The 18,453-nt window shown below is 57.3% G+C and overlaps 1 protein-coding gene across 9 annotated transcripts; it reads left to right on the top strand.

Moving 5' to 3' along the window:
- Nucleotides 1-1,100: 1,100 nt before the first annotated feature.
- MED25 (mediator complex subunit 25) lies at nt 1,101-18,205 on the top strand. 9 transcript variants are annotated; one of them, XM_019819186.3, is made up of 18 exons: nt 1,102-1,294; nt 1,391-1,436; nt 1,628-1,752; nt 9,114-9,212; nt 9,569-9,734; nt 10,010-10,172; nt 10,298-10,428; nt 10,721-10,808; nt 10,901-11,094; nt 11,514-11,642; nt 12,022-12,107; nt 12,186-12,243; nt 12,348-12,455; nt 12,577-12,765; nt 13,145-13,216; nt 13,349-13,567; nt 13,875-14,055; nt 16,370-18,205. In XM_019819186.3, the coding sequence occupies exons 1-18, from the start codon at nt 1,161-1,163 to the stop codon at nt 16,612-16,614; spliced, it is 2,433 nt and encodes an 810-aa protein (XP_019674745.1). In that variant the 5' UTR covers nt 1,102-1,160; the 3' UTR covers nt 16,615-18,205. The 9 variants fall into 9 exon arrangements, with proteins under 9 accessions (XP_019674747.1, XP_019674745.1, XP_006941036.2 ...); XM_006940974.5 differs by having other exon boundaries at nt 1,103-1,294; nt 9,614-9,734; XM_019819190.3 differs by lacking the exon at nt 16,370-18,205 and adding an exon at nt 14,530-14,662 and having other exon boundaries at nt 1,103-1,294.
- Nucleotides 18,206-18,453: the final 248 nt, after the last annotated feature.

Here is an 18,453-nt window from a genome sequence, read left to right as displayed (position 1 = left end):
GAGCAAATTGTGCTGATTTACACCCCCACAAAATTTTGAGCCCAAACTCTCCCACCCTCATGGACATTATTCTTTCCAACATTAATTAGCATGGCAAAGGTAGAATGCTTTTTAATTGGTGAAGATAAGCAGTTTTCAGATGTTTATTCTCCAATTTTAATTGTGTTGTGTGGGGGAAGAGCCTTCTTACCATTAAAAAAAAAGTATTTGTATTTTCCTAAGTTTTTATTGATTAGTAAGATGTATTTGTGTAGTTTTTCAGTCAACATGTATGTTACAAATGACTTGCTCAGTTTATCATATTTTTTTTTCAACTTGGTTCATGGAGACTTTTGGACAAACTGATCAATATTTTATGTTTTCTGACTTTGCTGTGATGATAAACTCTTTTTCCAGCCTCCAGGATTATACAGCGTGTTTCTTTATAACTTCAGCTATTTTTAAGGTTTCATTTGTAGCATTTACTTTTTTTTTTTTCGCATTTACATTTTTAATCCGCCTGGAATGTATTTATGTTTTAGGCCAGTTTCTGGCTGCTCTCCCAGAAAACAACAATCAAGGGTTGCCTAGCAACCGCCACTTGGGTCGGAATTCGGCTTGAGTGGGAAGAACAGCTTCATTTCCCTCCGAGTGGACGGCAGCCTTAAGCGTTGCCTAGTAACCCTATTTCTGAGGCTGTGATTGGAGCCTTCACGCGACCCTCCCCCTCCATCTCCTCCCGCCAGAAAAAAAAACTGAACTAGAAACCTAATCTCTCCGTTAGAAAACTAGGGCAGCGTACGCGTTGCATAGCAACCAGATCTTCTGACCCCCCCCTTGAGACCAGAGTCGGAACTGGCGCCTCGCTCAAACATGGCGGCTGACGGTGCCTCTTTCAATACGTGCCACTCTCCACAGTCCTGACAATGATTCAATCTCCCCCGTCAGGTTCCTGAAGGGGTTCGCTATGCGCTTCATCTCGCTCGCGGTGGGTGCGGACGAGGATGGAGGTAGAACCAACGAGCCCTGCGTGCCCCGCACAAACATGGCCGCGGGCGCGCCCAGCAGCGCAGCTGAGACGTCCGGCGCCGGCGCACGCGCAGCGCAGGCGCACTTCCGCTCCTCCCGCAGAAGCTGCGGCGGCAGCGGCGGTGGCGGCGGTGGCGGCTGCTGCGCGGGGCATGGTCCCCGGGTCGGAGGGCCCGGCCCGCGCCGGGGGCCTCGTGGCTGACGTGGTGTTTGTGATCGAGGGCACAGCCAACCTGGGGCCTTACTTCGAAGGGCTGCGCAAGCACTACCTGCTTCCGGCCATCGAGTGAGTGCCGTTTCCGCGACTCCAACCCCGCCCTCCGACTTTAGTTCTCCACAGCCTCTTGGCTTGACCCCGACCTTTTACCTCCGACCCTCACAGGTACTTTAATGGTGGTCCTCCTGCTGAGACGGACTTCGGGGGAGACGTGAGTCTTGGGACTCCTGAGTCTGAGGGAGGAGGGCGCCGGGGACCGGACGCCTGAGTCTGAGGAAGGAGGGGGCCGGGGACCGGACTCCTGAGTCTGAGGGAGGAGGGCGCCGGGGCCCGGACTCCTGTGTCTGCGGGAGGTGGGAGGTGGGGTCCCAGATGAAAAGTTTCTCTGTCCTCCTCTCCCAGTATGGGGGGACCCAGTACAGCCTCGTGGTGTTCAACACGGTGGACTGCGCTCCTGAGTCCTACGTACAGTGTCACGCTCCCACCAGCAGCGCCTATGAGTTTGTCACCTGGCTCGATGGCATTAAGTGAGCTTTCTCTTGTGCTTGGGGTGGGGGGGGGGGACACCCTGTGAGGGCCCATGAACCGATGGTGGCTTGCCTTGAGCTTCGGGAACCATCCCTTCACACAGGGTGGCCGAACGGTCGGGGAGGGAGTTTTGTCCCTAAGTCACTTCAGTGGTGGGTTCTGTGTGCTCAGCAGTTTTGCCGTCCGGTTTGGAAGCAGAGCAACCTTCCCAGTTCAGGAGGCCTGCGGAGGGCCAGCGCCCACCTGTACCGTGTGATTCTCCGCGTGGTTTCTGCTGTGTCTCATCCGTACTCCCCGTCTTCCTTTTTCAGAGGGCTACCTTGAAGCCTGAGTGCAAGGCGGGTGGGACTAGGCCAGGATATAGACCCCTCTGTGCTTTGGATGGGATTTTGAATGTTCGCATTACAGGCTTTTTCGGGTGCAGACAGCCTGGGGTCACATCACGGATAAACCACAACAGAACTCCGAGATCCAGGCGTCCCTGCTCCCTTTGTGCCTAACGTAGCTTATCTCCTATTTCTTTTTTCTTTTTTTTTTTAATTTTTTTTTTCAACATTTATTTATTTTTGGGACAGAGAGAGACAGAGCATGAAGGGGGGAGGGGCAGAGAGAGAGGGAGACACAGAATCAGAAACAGGCTCCAGGCTCTGAGCCATCAGCCCTGAGCCCGACGCGGGGCTCGAACTCACGGACCGCGAGATCGTGACCTGGCTGAAGTCGGACGCTCAACCGACTGCGCCACCCAGGCGCCTCTATTTTTTCTTAATGTTTGTTTATTTATCTTGAGAGAGAGAGAACGAGGAGGGGAGGGGCAGAGAGAGAGAGAGAGGGAAAGAGAATCTCAAGCAGGCTCCCCACTACCAGCACAGAGCCCGATGTCGGGCTCGAACTAACTCACAAACCGTGAGATCATGACCTGAGCCGAAATCGAGTCAGAAGCCTAACCAACTGAGCCACCCAGAGGGCCCTCTCCTATTTCTCTAAAGGGAAGGCGTTAACGGTACTTGTGTTATTTGCTTATCGTATTCCTTATTCTCTGTTGCGTGACAGAGTATTCCAAAACAGCGGCTTGAAGCAATAAATGTTGACTATTTGATGCCATTTCTATAAGTAAGGAATTCAGGAGTGGCTTAGCAGGATAGTTCTGGCTCAGGGTCTGATGAGGTTGCAGTCATCTGCAGGACTGGAGGAGCCATTTCAAGGTGGCTCACTGTGTGGCTGCGGCACGCGCTCCCAAAGTGGCAGCTGGCTTATCTCAGACTGAGCAAACAGGACAGAACAAAGAGGAAGCTATGAGGGTTTTCATGATCAAGTTTTGGAAGTCACACAGCATTGCTTTGTGTCACGTTCTGTCCAGTTTAGAAGTCAGTCCCGTTCAGTGAGGGGGAGTGTGAAGGGAGGCGAATGCCAAGGGTCTGAATACCAGGAGTGGGGGCCACTGAGGGACCTGGCTACCATGACTTTGTAGGCATTCTCTGGGAATCACGTTGACTTGATGACTACTTAAGACAGCACGTGGCACTTAAGTGCTTTGTTAGTTAGTGGTTGCTATTGTTTCCTGTGTCAGTTTCTTGGTTTGTGAATGGATAACGGTGATCCGTATCTCGGTGCTCCTGGGAGGATCCCAGGAGCTAATCTTTTTATTTTCTTATTTATTTTTTATTTTTGAGAGCAAGAGGGAGAGCGGGGTAGGGGCAGAGAGAGAGGGAGACACAGAATCTGAAGCGGGTTCCAGGCTCTGAGCTGTCAGCACGGAGCCCAACGCAGGGCTCGAACTCAGGAATGGTGAGATCGTGACCTGAGCTGAAGTTGGACACTTAACGGACCGACCGAGTCCCCCAGGGCGCTCCCTGGAGCTAATCTTCATACCGTGCCTTTGTGCTGCCTGGCCCCAGCTCTGATCTGTAGTTAGAGTTCATTAAAGCGCACTGGCTCGTGGCTGCTGTTCTCTTCACGTGTCCGTGCAGCAACTGTTTGCAGGGTGCCTGCTTTGTTCCAGGCCGTGTGTGCTGGACTGGGTGCTGCACGTTCACTGGGAAGTTGACACCCAAGTTTGACCCCCTCACGGTCATTGGAGTTAGTGGTCCGGACAGAGCAGCATTTCTCAAGCTCAGTACTGTTGACGCGTTAGGTCAAATCATTCATTGTCCTGCGCCCTGCAGGCTGTTCAGGAGCCTCCCTGGCTTCTAGCCACCAGATGCCAGTAGCCACTTCCCAAGCGGTGACCAAAAATGTCTCCAGGCGTTATCAAATGTCCCCTTGGGTCAGGGTCAGGGGGCAAAATCCACTCCAGCTGAGCACTGCTGAGATAGAATGTGGTGAGGCTTGAATAATGTGACATGGGGGTCCTTGAGGCCCAAGTTCATGTCTGATGTCGCTCAAGTCCGTAGCACCAAGCGCGGGGTCTGGCGCAAAGGAGGTCTAGGAAAACCGTGCGGAAAGAGTGAATGCGTGAGTGAACGTGCAGAACACGCGTAATGGTCCTTAACGATTCTTCCCGGTGAGCCGTGAGCTGCGGGACTCAACTCAGATGTCCCTTCCCTGATTCTGGCAAGCCGCCAGTTGCTCCCTCCCCTGTCCCGGCCCCACGCCTTTGGACTATGCGTGTCTAGGTCCCTGGTGTTCCCCTGCTTTTTGTTTCCAGCTGGGGCCTGGCACCCAGAAGGCCCCAGGAGACCATGACTGAGTAAATGAATGAGTGAAAGCCATGGGGAAGGTCATCCCCAAGAAACCAAGCCTTCTGGTGGGTGTTTAAGTGTCAGGAAAAGCAGTTAAACCCCCTTATTTAAAACTTTCCGGGGCGCCTGGGTGGCTCAGTCGGTTGAGCGTCCGACTTTGGCTCAGGTCACGATCTCACGGTCCGTGAGTTTGAGCCCCGCGTCGGGCTCTGGGCTGATGGCTCAGAGCCTGGAGCCTGCTTCCGATTCTGTGTCTCCCTCTCTCTCTGCCCCTCCCCCGTTCATGCTCTGTCTCTCTCTCTCCCCAAAATAAATAAACGTTAAAAAAAAAAAAAAAAAAAACTTTCCATGGTTGGGCGGGGAGGGGCACCTGGCTCAGTCGGAAGAGCATGCGACTCTTGATCTTGGGGTCGTGAGTTCAGGTCGTGAGTTCACGATGTGTGTGGAGACTGGTTAAATAAGTAAAGACTGAAACGTTGAAAAAACCAAATAAATAAATAGATAAATCTTTCCAAAGCATCTGGAAGAGAAGAGGGAAGTAGTTTCTGAGCACATTCAGCACATATCCGTGCCTCCCCCTTAATCATCTTAGAATACACTGTACTTTTAACCAAGTGAAAAAGCTTTGTATGCTGTGCGCTCACTGTGGAGTCCTCCCAGTCAGCTGATAAACATTTTAAGCCATTATCTACCGTTCGCAGCGGTCATTGTTTCACCAAGGCCTATGTAACCATCTCGCTCTGGTTTCTGTGACGTTTCCGGGAGGTCTGGCACAGAGATCACAGAGAGTCAGCGGGTTTTGTTCCCACTCGGAGAGGAAATCTCATCTTCTCCCAGAACGTCCGCAACTTAAGTTACAAAGCAGGCGATGTGACTTTTGAAACGTCCTTGCTTTGGGAGGATTTATTTCTGCTGTTCCATTTCCTTTCTTTCGAGAGAGGTGGGTTTCCCCCCTCCTTCTCTGCAGCAAGTGACCCAGAATCCAAAGCCATGGAGGTGGAAAGAAAAGAGCCCTGAGCGCTTTCTCCTTAGCATCGTGACAGTCTGTTCGTGCATGCCCGCGTTCGTTCATTCATGCAATGGATGTTTGTGGAGCAAACCGTCCTAGGCCGTGAGGAGTTGGGGACATGAGACAGGCCAGGTCCTGGCCCTCCAGGAGGGGGTGTTCACGTGGGGTGAGCAGCTGGGTGGGGCAAGCCTGGCTGCTGTTCGCATTCATTCATTTCGGCCACTTCCTCCAAGGACTTACTACCCCGTGAAAGTGGGCGGTGCAGACTCAGGGTGTCACCTCAGCAAGGGGCCTGGGAAGCAGTACAAGTCAGCCCACCCGTGACACCAGGGCACTTGTATTTCATCTGATCTCACGGTTCGCATCGTTGAGGGGCTTGTTTGGGATGAAGGCTCGTCGTAAACCTTATGGTATTCAAAACCTGCCTTGCAAGTGGCCAGATTTTATTTCTGCCCCCTCCTCCCCCTCCGTTTTCCAGCATTTCTTGATTCCTGGGCAAAACATTCATTACATTATCTCTCTGAGCTGGTGACAGCTTACACTCAGGAAGGCAAAAAGCAGGTTTTAGAATCTTGAAGTGATTGGCCAATCACGCTTTCCCTCATAAATTACTTTTTAAGTCAAGGCAAAGTTCACATAACAGAGGTGATTATTCAAAGAAACTTTTTAAATGGATTATTTATTTTTGAGAATACGCAAGCGGGGTAGGGGCAGCGAGAAGGGGACAGAGGCTCCTAAGCGGGCTCCATGCTGACAGCGGGGAGCCCGATGTGGGGCTCGAACCCACAAACTGTGAGATCGTGACCGGAGCCAAAGGCAGATGCTTAACCGACCGAGCCACCCAGGCGCCCCTGGGTGGCTATATTAAAGTGAACAATTCAGTGGCATTTTGTAAGTTCACACAGTGCAGCCACCACCTCTGTCTGGTCCCCAAGCATTTCTGTGCCCCTAAAAGGAGCCCTGCACGTGGGGCAGCAGTTGCTCGTATCTCCACCCCCACTGCCTTCTGGCCAGGCCCAGCCCAGGGAACTTTTGGCTCAAAAAGGCCCGTGAAAATAGTGGTTTGATTTATTCAGGAACAGACAGCGGTGGCAGGTTGGATGTAAGGCTGGTTCATTCATTGGGATCTGCTCCAACTCTGTGGTCTCGAAAGTTCCTTTGCAGAACAGAGTGTCAGTGGTAAGGAAGAGGAGGGCTGGGAGCTGGACGGGGGTGGGGTGGGGGGGGGTTGGGGGGGGTAAGGGGCAGTGCAGTGAAGGAAGGCTTCAGGCTCCCAGCACACACGGCGTGGAGGGAGCAGAGGGCAGAAGCCTGAAACTGGAAAGAGAGTCCTGCAAGACCCCGGCTAAGGAGCAGGGGGCTCGAGCTGCCGTGGCTGTGGGCCTGGCTGCTGGTGCACCACTCACTGGTCCAGGAGGCGTTTTCTGAGGCCCTGTGTGTCTTCAGACACCTTGGGCACGTGCTGAGATGGTTCAGGCCACCTGGTCCACGTCACTGAAGGCCGTCCCGGCTCTGGGTGTGCCACGGAGGGAAGCTTTGTCGGTCGCGGTATCCAGTGACGTGGGATATGATTGCGGGGTGGGGCGGCGCTGAAGTCAGGTGGCAGGTGAGTCAGTCTTCCTGGAGGAGGGGATTCTGGGCTGGAGGCGGAGGGGTCACAGGATAGATAAGCAGGGATTTTCCTCCCGGGCCAGAAGAGGGCTGGCATGTGGTCATGGGGCGGTGGGTAGCACAGGCAGAGGACTGGTTATGTGGCAGATTGCGGAGACCAGGGACACGTGAGACATTCTGGAAGACGTACCCACAGAAGGATGGAGCAGGTAGTTGGGTAGAGTCCGGGGCACAGAGGGCCCCGGATGCCCAGATAAGAGCTTGGCTTTATTCTGGCCTTAATGGACATGGTTGGATCGGTAGCTGTTTGTTTTCAATTTTTTTTTTTTTTTTAATTTTAAGTAAACTATGCCACACATGGAGCTCGAACTCCAGCCCCAAGATCAAGCATTGCATCCTCTACTCATCGAGCCAGCCAGGCCATAAATGGCCATTCAGGGCCCCCCCACCCCATTTTAAAGAGAGAGGGAGAGAGAGAGCACCTGCGTGCACAGAGGAGGGGCAGAGGGAGAGAGAGAGAATCTTAAGCAGGTTCCACACTCAGTGCAGAGCCCGACACAGGACTCCATCCCAAGACCCTGGGATCATGACCTGAACCGAAACCGAGTTGGACTCTCAGGGTCGCCTGGGTGGCTCAATCGATTTAAGTGTCTGCCTCTTGGTTTTGGCTCAGGTCTTGATCTCACAGTTTGTGAGTTCGAGCCCCGAGTTGGGCTCTGTGCTGACAGTGCAGAGCCTGGTTGGGATTCTCTCTGTCTGCCCTCTCTTCTCTCTCTCTCAAAAATAAACATTAAAAAAAAAAAAAAAAAAAGTCTGACACTCAACTGAACCATCCAGGTGTCCCCCCGACAATTCGTTTTTAACTCGTGTTTTCCAATGTCTCCCTCATGTCAGACTCGGGGGGCGGGGGGTAAGAGAGGACTCAGACGTGTGCATGTGTGGCCCCAGTGCAGGGGCCATACAATTCAAGGGGACAGAGCCCTCAAATCTCCCAGAGAGGGGCCCTACCTGCACAAACGTTCCCTGTGGCAGAGTCAGCCTCACAGCCATGTGACGTGAAGAATCGTGACAACAGCCTCACACAGATAGAGGCCTTCCCTATGCCGTGCCCCACGGGGGATGGGCTCTGGTGACCTGTCTCCATGTCAGATGCAAGAGAAACCCGGGCCTGTGTATTCGTTTCCTGGGGCTGCCATAGCGAAGCAGTAAAAACGGGTTGGCTTAGAGCCACAGAAAGGTAGTGACCCACAGTTCAGGAGCCAGAAGTCTGCGATCAGGGTTTGGAGCAGGGCCGTGCTCCCTCTGGAGCCCGTAGGGGAAGATCCTTCCTTGCCTCTTCCAGGGTCTGGTGTCCCCAGGCGGTCCTTGGCTTGTGATTGTGTGACTCCGGTCTCCACGTGGCATTCTCCCCATATGTCTGTGTTGTCTTTCCTCTGAGCATGTCTGTCTCCGTGTCTACATTTCCCTGTTTTGACCGTAAGGACGTGGGTCATACCGGATTAGGGCCCACCCTTGGACCTCAGCGTAGTCTATAACTTCTGTAGACACCCTGTTTCCAAATAAGGGCGCATTCTGAGCTACTGGGGTTAGGATTTCCATATCTCTTGTGGAGGGGGACGGACACAGGTCAGCCTTCGATGCTGGGAGGACAGCGGAGGCCCCCGTATTGGGCTGGTGGGGGGCATGGGCTGGGGCCAGGGCTGGCTTTAAAGAGGGAACAGATGGCCCAGAGGGGAGGCGTGCGGGGATGGGGACACAGTACGGGATCATAGGCCTGGTGTCCGGGGCCTTTCCCCGTTCTGTCCTCTGACAGGGCCTCTTGCGAGAGGGCCTCCCTCACAGGAGATGACGGGCGGCCCCTGTCCTCACTCTCTGGGCCCGGCACTGTGTCAGCACCGGGGATAGAGCAGGGAGTGCAAGTGTCCCTGCGTGGTGGAGCGTGGAGAGGAGGGCGACACGCAGGTGCAGGCTCTCCAGGTGTGGCCTGGGGGCTGGGAGGTGGCAGCCCTGGGGGCCGCCGGGCACCCCCACGCCCTGGGGCTGACAGCCTGGCCTCCTGCAGGTTCATGGGCGGGGGAGGCGAGACCTGCAGCCTCATCGCCGAAGGCCTCAGCACCGCCCTGCAGCTATTCGATGACTTCAAGAAGATGCGGGAGCAGATGTGAGTGTGCCCGGCATGTGGGGTCCATGTGGGGCCCAGGTGTCCCTTTCTACCTGGCTGAGAACTCTGGCTCGTGACTCTGCCCACTGCCTCACCCTGGGGGGCGCTGGTGGGCCCTGAGTGCTGAGCGCTGGGGGTGGCAGGCAGGAGGTGGGAGGTGTCCCCTGGCCCATGGCCGGTCTCAGTGTCCTCACTGGGAAGAGCAGCCTGCCGCGGGTCCGTCTCCTGCTTCCCCTGCCAGCCGGGCAACCTAGAGGGAGTCAGAAACCTCTCTGGGCCTCCGTGTTTTCAGCCGTAAAGTGGGGCTTTTACTCCCGACTCGCGGCTCTGCCGGTGCCGGGTCTGTCCCTTCTCAGGGCCCCCGTTCTTCCCGGCTCCACATCTTTCCTTATCCCTGGCAGTGGCCAGACACACCGCGTCTGCCTCCTCATCTGTAACTCGCCCCCTTACCTGCTGCCCGCCGTCGAGAGCACCACGTACTCTGGGTACACGACGGAGAGTCTCGTGCAGAAGATCGGGGAGGTGAGGACTCTTGAGCCTGACGGAGGGGCACAGGCTGGAGTCCCAGAGCTGAGGGAGGAGAGCGCCGGGGCCCGGACTCCTGCGTCAGAGTGGCCGGCTCTGCTGACCCCTTTTGGAAGAGCTATAACCCAGAATGCCCTAGGGCAGCACCTCCAGGTCTCGTGGTCACTGGTCTCAGAGCCCGATGGGAATTTGGGTTTAGGGCCCAGCAGGTGCAGTTACCTGGGGGGTGGCCCCTGGGCCCCCACCCTGACCACTCATCCCTTCTCCTGCAGCAAGGGATCCACTTCTCCATCGTGTCTCCCCGGAAGCTGCCTGCCTTGAGGCTTCTGTTCGAGAAGGCGGCTCCTCCGGCCATGCTGGAGCCGCTGCAGCCACCGACAGATGTGAGCCAGGACCCCCGGCACATGGTGCTGGTGCGGGGGCTGGTGCTGCCGGGTGAGGCCCGGGTGCCGGTGGGACGGTGGGGGGCAGCCCCCCACCACGCTCCCTCTGACTTAGATTTCTCTCCCTTCTCTCGAACCCCTTCTCACGGGGCTTGGTCGTCCATCCTTCACTCTCAGTTGGGGGTGGCTCAGCCCCAGGCCCCCTCCAGCCAAAGCAGCCTGTGCCCCTGCCTCCAGCTCCACCCTCAGGCGCCTCGCTCTCAGCAGCCCCCCAGCAGCCTCTGCCCCCGGTCCCCCAGCAGTACCAGGTATGGATGTTGCCAGGAAGGGGACATGCTCCTGGGGCCTAGCGGGAGCCCTGGCCTCTCAGGAGAGACCTAGTAGGATGTTGGGGCTTGTGGGGTGATGGGAGTCTCCACGGGGACACCAGGGTGGGTGGGACTCTCGGGCCGGAGAGTCATGTCCCCGTGGTGTGATGGCAGCCGTGAGCTCCTGCTGCGTTGTAGCTGGCGTAGCTGTGCCTTGTGGGGGCACGGTGGCATGACCCCATGGGGCACCAAGACTGGGGTGCGTGGCCCTCATCACCTTCTCCCCACCCAGGTCCCTGGGAACCTGAGCGCAGCTCAGGTGGCTGCCCAGAATGCGGTGGAAGCCGCCAAGAACCAGAAGGCTGGGCTGGGCCCACGCTGTGAGTCCTGGGGCCGGGCTGCGGGGTGGGCTGGGGTCAGCCAGGCCTCTCTGCACAACGGTCCCCACCTCTTCTCTTGGTCTCTCCCACAGTCTCACCCATTAACCCTCTCCAGCAAGCTGCTCCAGGAGTGGGTCCCCCCTTCAGCCAGGCACCGGCCCCACCACTACCCCCGGGGCCCCCTGGCGCCCCCAAGCCACCCCCTGCTTCCCAGGCCAGCCTGGTCTCCACCGTGGCTCCCGGCCCGGGCCTGGCCCCGCCCGCACAACCTGGGGCACCGTCCATGGTAGGTGCTCGCACGCCTGCCCCACCGCCCTGCTCCTTCCAGCCGCTAACAGAGCAGAGGCCGAGCAGCTCGCCTTCCCGAGGAGGGTGTGAGGGCACATGGGTCTTGTTCTGAGTCTTCGGGTTCACGGGGCTTGTGCCACCGATGACAGAGACTGGAAGGTGTGGGGACGGAATCGTGGGTGGGGCTTTGGCTCCTGGAGGGGGAGAGCGGCTGAGGACTCTAAGGGATACCGGAGTCAGGGCATCACGGGCATTCAGTCCTCAAATCCTACAGAGGTTTATGGTCCTAGGGACCATCGAGTCCTTGAGAAGGGAACCTGCGTTCCGTTCTTCCCGCCGGTCTGTCTGTGCCTCCGGTTGTGCCTCCCGAGAGACCCTCTGACCCTACTCTGTTGTCCTCCCTCCCCGCTCTGGCAGGCGGGCACAGTGGCCCCAGGCGGGGTGAGCGGCCCTTCCCCAGCCCAGCTGGGGGCCCCGGCCCTCGGTGGGCAGCAGTCAGTCTCCAACAAACTCCTGGCCTGGAGCGGGGTCCTTGAGTGGCAGGAGGTGAGTAGCACGAGGAGCCAAGTGGCTTTCGTGGCCCGTTAGGACATGGGACTGGGCCGGGGTCCCTATGGGGCCGTAGGACTTGTCCTGAGGAGAGAAGCCTGGGACTTTTCACTCAGGGTTTGGGACTAGGGAGGTAGTGAGAACTGTGTCGCAGGTGAAGAACCACGAAGTCTTAGGTTCAGGGTCGGGACGGATTCAGGAGATCATGGCGTCCAGAGCTTGTGGGATTGGTGGTCTGGAGGAGGGGCCCAGGGCTCGTGGGACTTACACCAGGGGAGCCCATGTGCTCTGGGGCTCCCAGCCTAGGGCAGGAGACATTGAGGGGACTAGGGTTCGGGGCCCCTTTCGCCGTAACACGTGCCACTTTTCCGCTCAGAAGCCCAAACCCGCCTCGGTAGACGCCAACACCAAGCTGACGCGGTCGCTGCCGTGCCAGGTCTACGTGAATCACGGCGAGAACTTGTAGGTGCCTGTGGGGGTGGGGGCTGGGTGGTCCGAGGCGTGCGCCACCCTCCTGACACCTCTCCTGTGCGGCCCCAGGAAGACCGAGCAGTGGCCCCAGAAGCTCATCATGCAGCTCATCCCGCAGCAGCTGCTGGTGAGTGGCTCACGAGAACGCCGCCAGCCCCTGCCCTCGTCCCTTCCCCGCCCCCGCCGTTCCCTTCCCCACTCAGCATGCTGGCTGGCCCGTGTCTCCCCCAGACCACCCTGGGCCCTTTGTTCCGGAACTCAAGGATGGTGCAGTTCCATTTCACCAACAAGGACCTGGAATCCCTGAAAGGCCTCTACCGGATCATGGGCAACGGCTTTGTGAGTCCGCGTCTGGGCGGGACCCGGGCACCTGTAGGGCTTCTAGAACCTGGCGGGGCGAGGGGCCACCTCCTCCTGCTCCTCCTTGTGGGGAGGTGACTGCTTCATCGTCCTCCACCAGGCCGGCTGCGTGCACTTCCCCCACACGGCGCCCTGCGAGGTGCGCGTGCTCATGCTCCTGTACTCGTCCAAGAAGAAGATCTTCATGGGCCTCATCCCCTACGACCAGAGCGGCTTTGTCAACGGCATCCGGCAGGTCATTACCAACCACAAGCAGGTCCAGCAGCAGAAGCTGGAACAGCAGCGCGGGGTGAGTGACCCTGGCCCCTGGCACCCCTCCCCCCAAGGCTGCCTGCCCCCCCTGAGTGTCTGGCCAGACCCCCGGCATCCCTCCTGGGCTCCACTGCCAGTGCCCACTGTTCTCCAAGACACGGCCGCCTGAGTTCAGTTCCATCCCCACGGTTTCATGTGATCTTTGTACCATTTTCCGTGTCTGCGTCAAATCTCTGAGGCCACCCCCTCTTGGGGACTGGGGAGAGTAAGGTTTAGTTCCCAGACCACCCACTCCCAAAGAACGTTCCTAGCTCCTCACAGGTTCCCCTTCAGGGCTCACAATGCTCCTCCCCACCCCAGATGCAGAACCCCCCACTCCCACCCCCAGTCACTGACCTGCTCCCTGTCCCACACAGATGGGGGCACAGCAGGCACCCCCCGGGCTGGGCCCCATTCTGGAGGACCAGGCGAGACCCTCACAGAATCTGGTGAGGAGAGGGCTGATGGGGTCAGGGCCAGGGAGGGGAGACCCCAAAGGACACTGTCATCTTGACCTGACCTCGGAGGCCAAGGAGTGTGGGGACTCTGCCTCGTCCCTCACCCCCATCTCTTCCCACCAGCTCCAGCTCCGCCCACCACAGCCCCAGCCTCAGGGCACCGTGGGGGCCTCTGCGGCCTCGGGACAGCCCCAGCCCCAGGGTGCTGCCCAGGCCCCCCCGGGCGCCCCCCAAGGCCCTCCTGGAGCAGCCCCCGGCCCCCCCCCTCCTGGACCCATCCTTCGGCCTCAGAACCCTGGGGCCAACCCCCAACTGCGGAGTCTTCTCCTCAACCCACCGCCGGTGAGATTTAGGGGTGGGGGGCAGATGGGAGCCACAGGGCCTGGGCCCTGGGCCCTGATGTTTCTGGTCCTTTTGTTTGGGAGGAAGGAGGTTGGCTATGATCAGAGGGTATGAACAGGCCCCAGGCAGGCCGGTTCTTCTGTGTGTCTTACATGGGCTTCTTTTAAGATTCCTTTGAAGAAAGACCACCCCTGACCCCCAACCACTGGATGAGATGTTCTCTGGGCAACTTCTGTGCTAGAGGCTGCTTGGTGGGGCGGGGGGCTCTCTGCTGGGGTCTTCTGAGCCACTTTCTTTGATCTCCCAGCCCCAGACTGGCGTGCCCCCACCCCAAGCCTCCCTCCACCATCTCCAGCCACCAGGGGCTCCTGCACTGCTGCCCCCACCACACCAGGGCCTGGGGCAACCCCAGCTGGGGCCCCCCCTCCTGCACCCACCACCCGCCCAGTCCTGGCCCGCACAGCTTCCCCCAAGAGCTCCATTGCCAGGTAAGGAGGTCCCTGGGGAGGGCAGGGGTCTGGACCAGGTATCCCAGCAGCCCCTGGCTAGAGCCTCAAGACCAAGGGCTCCTGGGAAGTGAAGTCCTGGATTCAAGAATGGAAGCTGGTTTCCCTTGGTTCTTGGGAGGCTCTGAGGGCTTCTGGAGAATACAGCCCAGGGGATCGAGACCTAGTGGGACAAGAGCTCTTTCCGTGATTCCTTTCCTGCGTGTCCTGGGGCTGAAGGGAAGCGTAGTCTTAGGGCCAGAGAAGTATTTGGGGGGATGGCCTTGTAAAGGCTCATGGGAATCAGTACATTTGTGCCCTGACGGGGCCAGAAGGTGCCTCTGATGGGTCCCCCTGGGGCTTCCTAGAAAAGTCATTACCTTGGGCTCCTAGAGGAAGAGGGAGGAAGCAGGCCCAGGGCCCTTCAGGGCCCCAGGGACTACTGGGAGATGCAGTCCCTTCCCCACTGCCCCCCAGGTCAGATGCTGCTGAGCGGGGGTCCCCGGGGCCCGGTTCCTCAGCCGGGCCTGCAGCCCAGCGTCATGGAGGACGACATCCTCATGGATCTCATCTGAACCCCCGACACCCAATAAAGTTCCTTTTAACACACGCCCCGGCTCCCGTCACTGACGTCCCCCAGGACTGGGCAGGAGGACACCTGGGGGGAGACCTCTCTGTCCTTGTTCTCGCTTCAGCAGATGTCCCTGAGGTTCCGGGCTGGTGACGCCAGGGCCTCAGCAGTGAGTCAGGCAGTCTGGTGCAGCCTGGCTTGGGGGGGACACGGAGGCAGGCAGGCACAGCTCACAGGACTGCGTGCCCTCGTGGAGGTAGGGCGGGGACCGTGTGGGCCCGGAAGAGGCCTCTGAGCTGGCCGGGCTCGGCAGTCTTGGGAGAGAAGCAGGAGTCAACGAGGCTGGGGAGGAAGGAGGCCAATGGTGATCGAGGTGCGGGGACAATGGGAAAGCAGGAGAAAGCTTGGGATGTTCAGAGATACGAGTCCGGCCTGAGGAAGGAAGGGCCTAGGGAGGTGGGCAGGTGCCGGGTTGGGAGGAGGCCCAGGCTCCACATGGGGTGACTCGAGGTTTGTCCTGGGGACTCAGAAGAGCCACGGGAGGCCACATGCAGGGAGCAGGCCGGGGTCAGCCCACTGTGAGAAAGGGCCTCTGGGTTGTGGAGTGTGACAGGGCAATCAATACCAGGCCAGGAACGCAGGGAGGAGGCTAGGGTAGTGGCCTCAGGGGGAGAGAGGCCAGTGGAGGGGCTGGGACCGAGTCAGAGGGCCAGCAAGGTGAGTCGGGACTGGCACGCCATGTGAAGGAAGTAGGGGTGAAGGGGTGGTGGAGTGGGCTTCTGGCCCGGGGGTGCCGTTAGATGGGGGAGCCTCCCTGAGTGAGGGAAGCGGGAGGAACCAGTAGTGAGCGCTGACGGGTCCAGGGAATGTCCAAGGCACAGGTGACGTGTTGGGAGTTCGGGATGTGTTCTTAGGGGACGGTGTATGTTTGATTGTTGAAGCCACAGGAGCGGACAGGGTCACATATGAGGAGAGGGCCAGCCCCGGGTCCCAGTTAGAACCTGACCTCCCAGGGCTTTAGACGGGGTGGACGGTGCCTGTCCCGGAGAGGGAAAGCGTGGCAGGGTACAGGTTTGGAATGTGGCGAGGCAAGAGCCCTAAAGAGCGTCCTCAGGCGCCCAGGGGCAGACACGATCTGGAGTATGAGGGTGGCCCGGCATGGAGGCAGAGAGTTCACGGCCTGTTGTCAGACTCTAGACTAGCATTGCTCAGCACGTGGTCCGTGCCTGGACCACCAGCATCCGTGTGGTTTGGGACGCTGGTGAACATCAGATTCCTGGGCCCTGTCCTAGGAGAGAGGTTGCGATCTGGTGGCCCATGGGCCACTCTGCAGATGAGTTTTGTTTGGCCTTCCCTGTGTTAGCATACGTAGCATTTTTTTCCTAACGAGTTAGTTGTAAAAATCGGGATAATTCACACACACACACACACACACACACACACACACACACACACACACATTCAAACACACACACTCACACACACAATCTACAGCCTTGGCTCCTCTCGACAAGTCAGAAGTTCTGGCACCTCGGGCCCGCCCTCCTGCCTAGCAACAACGGGCTGGAGCTGCCCCCATCAATGGGGCGTGTGCTCTCTGGTTCGCCACAGTCCCCACCACTCCTGTTTGGCTCCCACCGCTAGGCAGAGGGTCATTCGTTGCCTTTGGGCTTGCGCTGTGGTTGTTCCCGGGGTAGTGATCAGAGGAGAGTGAAACCTTTCTTGTACCCATGTCTCTATCAAAAGTGGCAAAACGAAAGAGAGACCGAGAGGGCCACGTGTTTCGAGAAAAATGGGAGCGAGCCTATTTCTTTGTGGAAGTGAAGAGTATGCCTATGTGCTTAATATGCAAAAAAATCGTATCTGTGTTGAAAGAATACAACCTGAGACGTCATTATGAATCCAAGCACAGTAAGAGCTTCGACCAGTACACGGAACAGACGCGAGACGCGATACTCAATGAACTGAAAAAGGGCCTCAAACGTCAGTAGGGTTTGCTTCAGAAAGAAAGCAGGTCATAGACGTGGCGTGGCCGCGAGACGCAGTTCCAGAGTAGCGAGAAAAGAACTTCCCCGGGCATTATAAACTCCACAGACGGCGAGTTTATAAAGGAGCGGGATGACGCATCCCGGACAGAAACACACGCCAGTCGAGACTGTCGCTTCAGCCAAACGGACATTTGTGTCGCACCGTGAGTCGAAGATAAACCAGAGGATTTCCAAGTCCGGTCGCTTGAAAGAGTCCGATCATTTGTGGCCTTTTCTGTCGTCGCTCACGAACTATTACTGCCAGCCGGTTAGCTTTATTTATTTGTGGTGTTGAGGATTTTGACGTGACCGAAGAAGCCTGTGACACGGTGCCGAGGCAGGCCCGGCACTGGGAGCTGAGCTATTTTTTATGTACCGAGAGAAATGACAAGCCTCACATAGACTGGCGAGAATTCCTAAGCGCGGCGGCAGACGGGTGCGGTAACCTAATGACCTGTGTCCCGGGGAGGGGGTGGGCATTGTCAGGACTCCTCAGTCCCAGGGGCCACGTCTGGCCAGGACGCAAGCCGGCTCGTTGCCTCAATTGCCAGGAATCGAGTCGCGTTCAGAAAGTACCCGGAACACACCGTGGACGTCCTCGACACGACACCTGACCTTTAACCGTGGGCAGGTTGAATGTGAACTTGATTGATGTATTTTCCAGAAGCACTGTGACCTGGTCGTCACGTGATGGTGTGGAAGGAACCTGAACAGTTGAAATCTGTCCCCTCGGTTCCTTTCCAATGAAGCGAAGGCCACACCCCCTGAGAAGGTCCGTCAAAGACTTCCGGTGGAGGTCACAACCCCTCTGAACACTGTTTCTCTGCAAAGATGTTCACAAACAGCTACTTGAATGTATGATCGTGTTTACCCCGTCCCGGCAAAGATGGGGAAGCCGTCGGCAAGAAGTATTTTTCCTTTGCCACGGTTGGGTTTCCAGAAGCGAAAGACACGGCCTGGACCGCATTCACCCAGACTGTGGGCTTCAAGACCAAATTCCCCTAAAGGCTCTCTGCATCCAGACTTTGTGAAAAGGAACTAACACTGCGCGGTTGGCCTTTGCGGGTTGCTGTCGATCGTGTGAATCAGACCCGAGCAGTTACTGGACCACAGTGCAATAGGGTGCTGGTTTCCTAGATGTGATTCTGGTGAAGATCACAGCCGTACAACTCTCCCCAGTAGTTGTTTTGAGTCTCTGTGTCTGGAAGTACCCACGCCTGCGAACGGCTGTTTTCCGTTACAAAACTGAATCAAACGAAATACCGTTCCCAGTTCAGGATTCAGGGTTGAATTCTAAACTGCCCGTCCCGTCCCACCGTGACAGCCAAAGGCCTGACGTTGACCTCTCGGTGCGGAAGGGATGATGTCGGCCTTTGGCTTCAAATCAAAGGAGCAACAGAAGTAACGAAAGAGAAAATTTTAATAAGTAAATATTTCTATTTTTCAATCTGTATTTTTTCAATTTTGAATTTGAAATATGAACGCCAGTATCACACATGTTTGTATTGTGTTCCGTGCATTCGCCATCGTTCAGTAAAGATACAATTTGATGATATTTCTGGCCGTCGACTTTTGTCATGCCTGGCTAGTTCACTCATTTATGTGGCCCGCCTGGCCCCCGTAGGCATTTGAGTTGACCGTCCTGCCCTGGCTCTGCTCAGTGAAATCTGGGGGAGGGAGGGAGGCTGGGAATCGGCCACCTTTGAACGAGCTCCCTGGGTGACTGTCCTGCAGACGAAAGGTGGAGTGGGAGACGCCGGTGGTAGTTGAAGGGCAAGCGGGTGACGTTTCCCAGGCAGCGTG

Source organism: Felis catus, chromosome E2 (assembly GCF_018350175.1).
Source record: "Felis catus isolate Fca126 chromosome E2, F.catus_Fca126_mat1.0, whole genome shotgun sequence".
Classification (NCBI taxonomy): domain Eukaryota; kingdom Metazoa; phylum Chordata; class Mammalia; order Carnivora; family Felidae; genus Felis; species Felis catus.
Note: the sequence above shows the minus strand (reverse complement) of the source record. Positions and strands in the feature narration are given on the sequence as shown.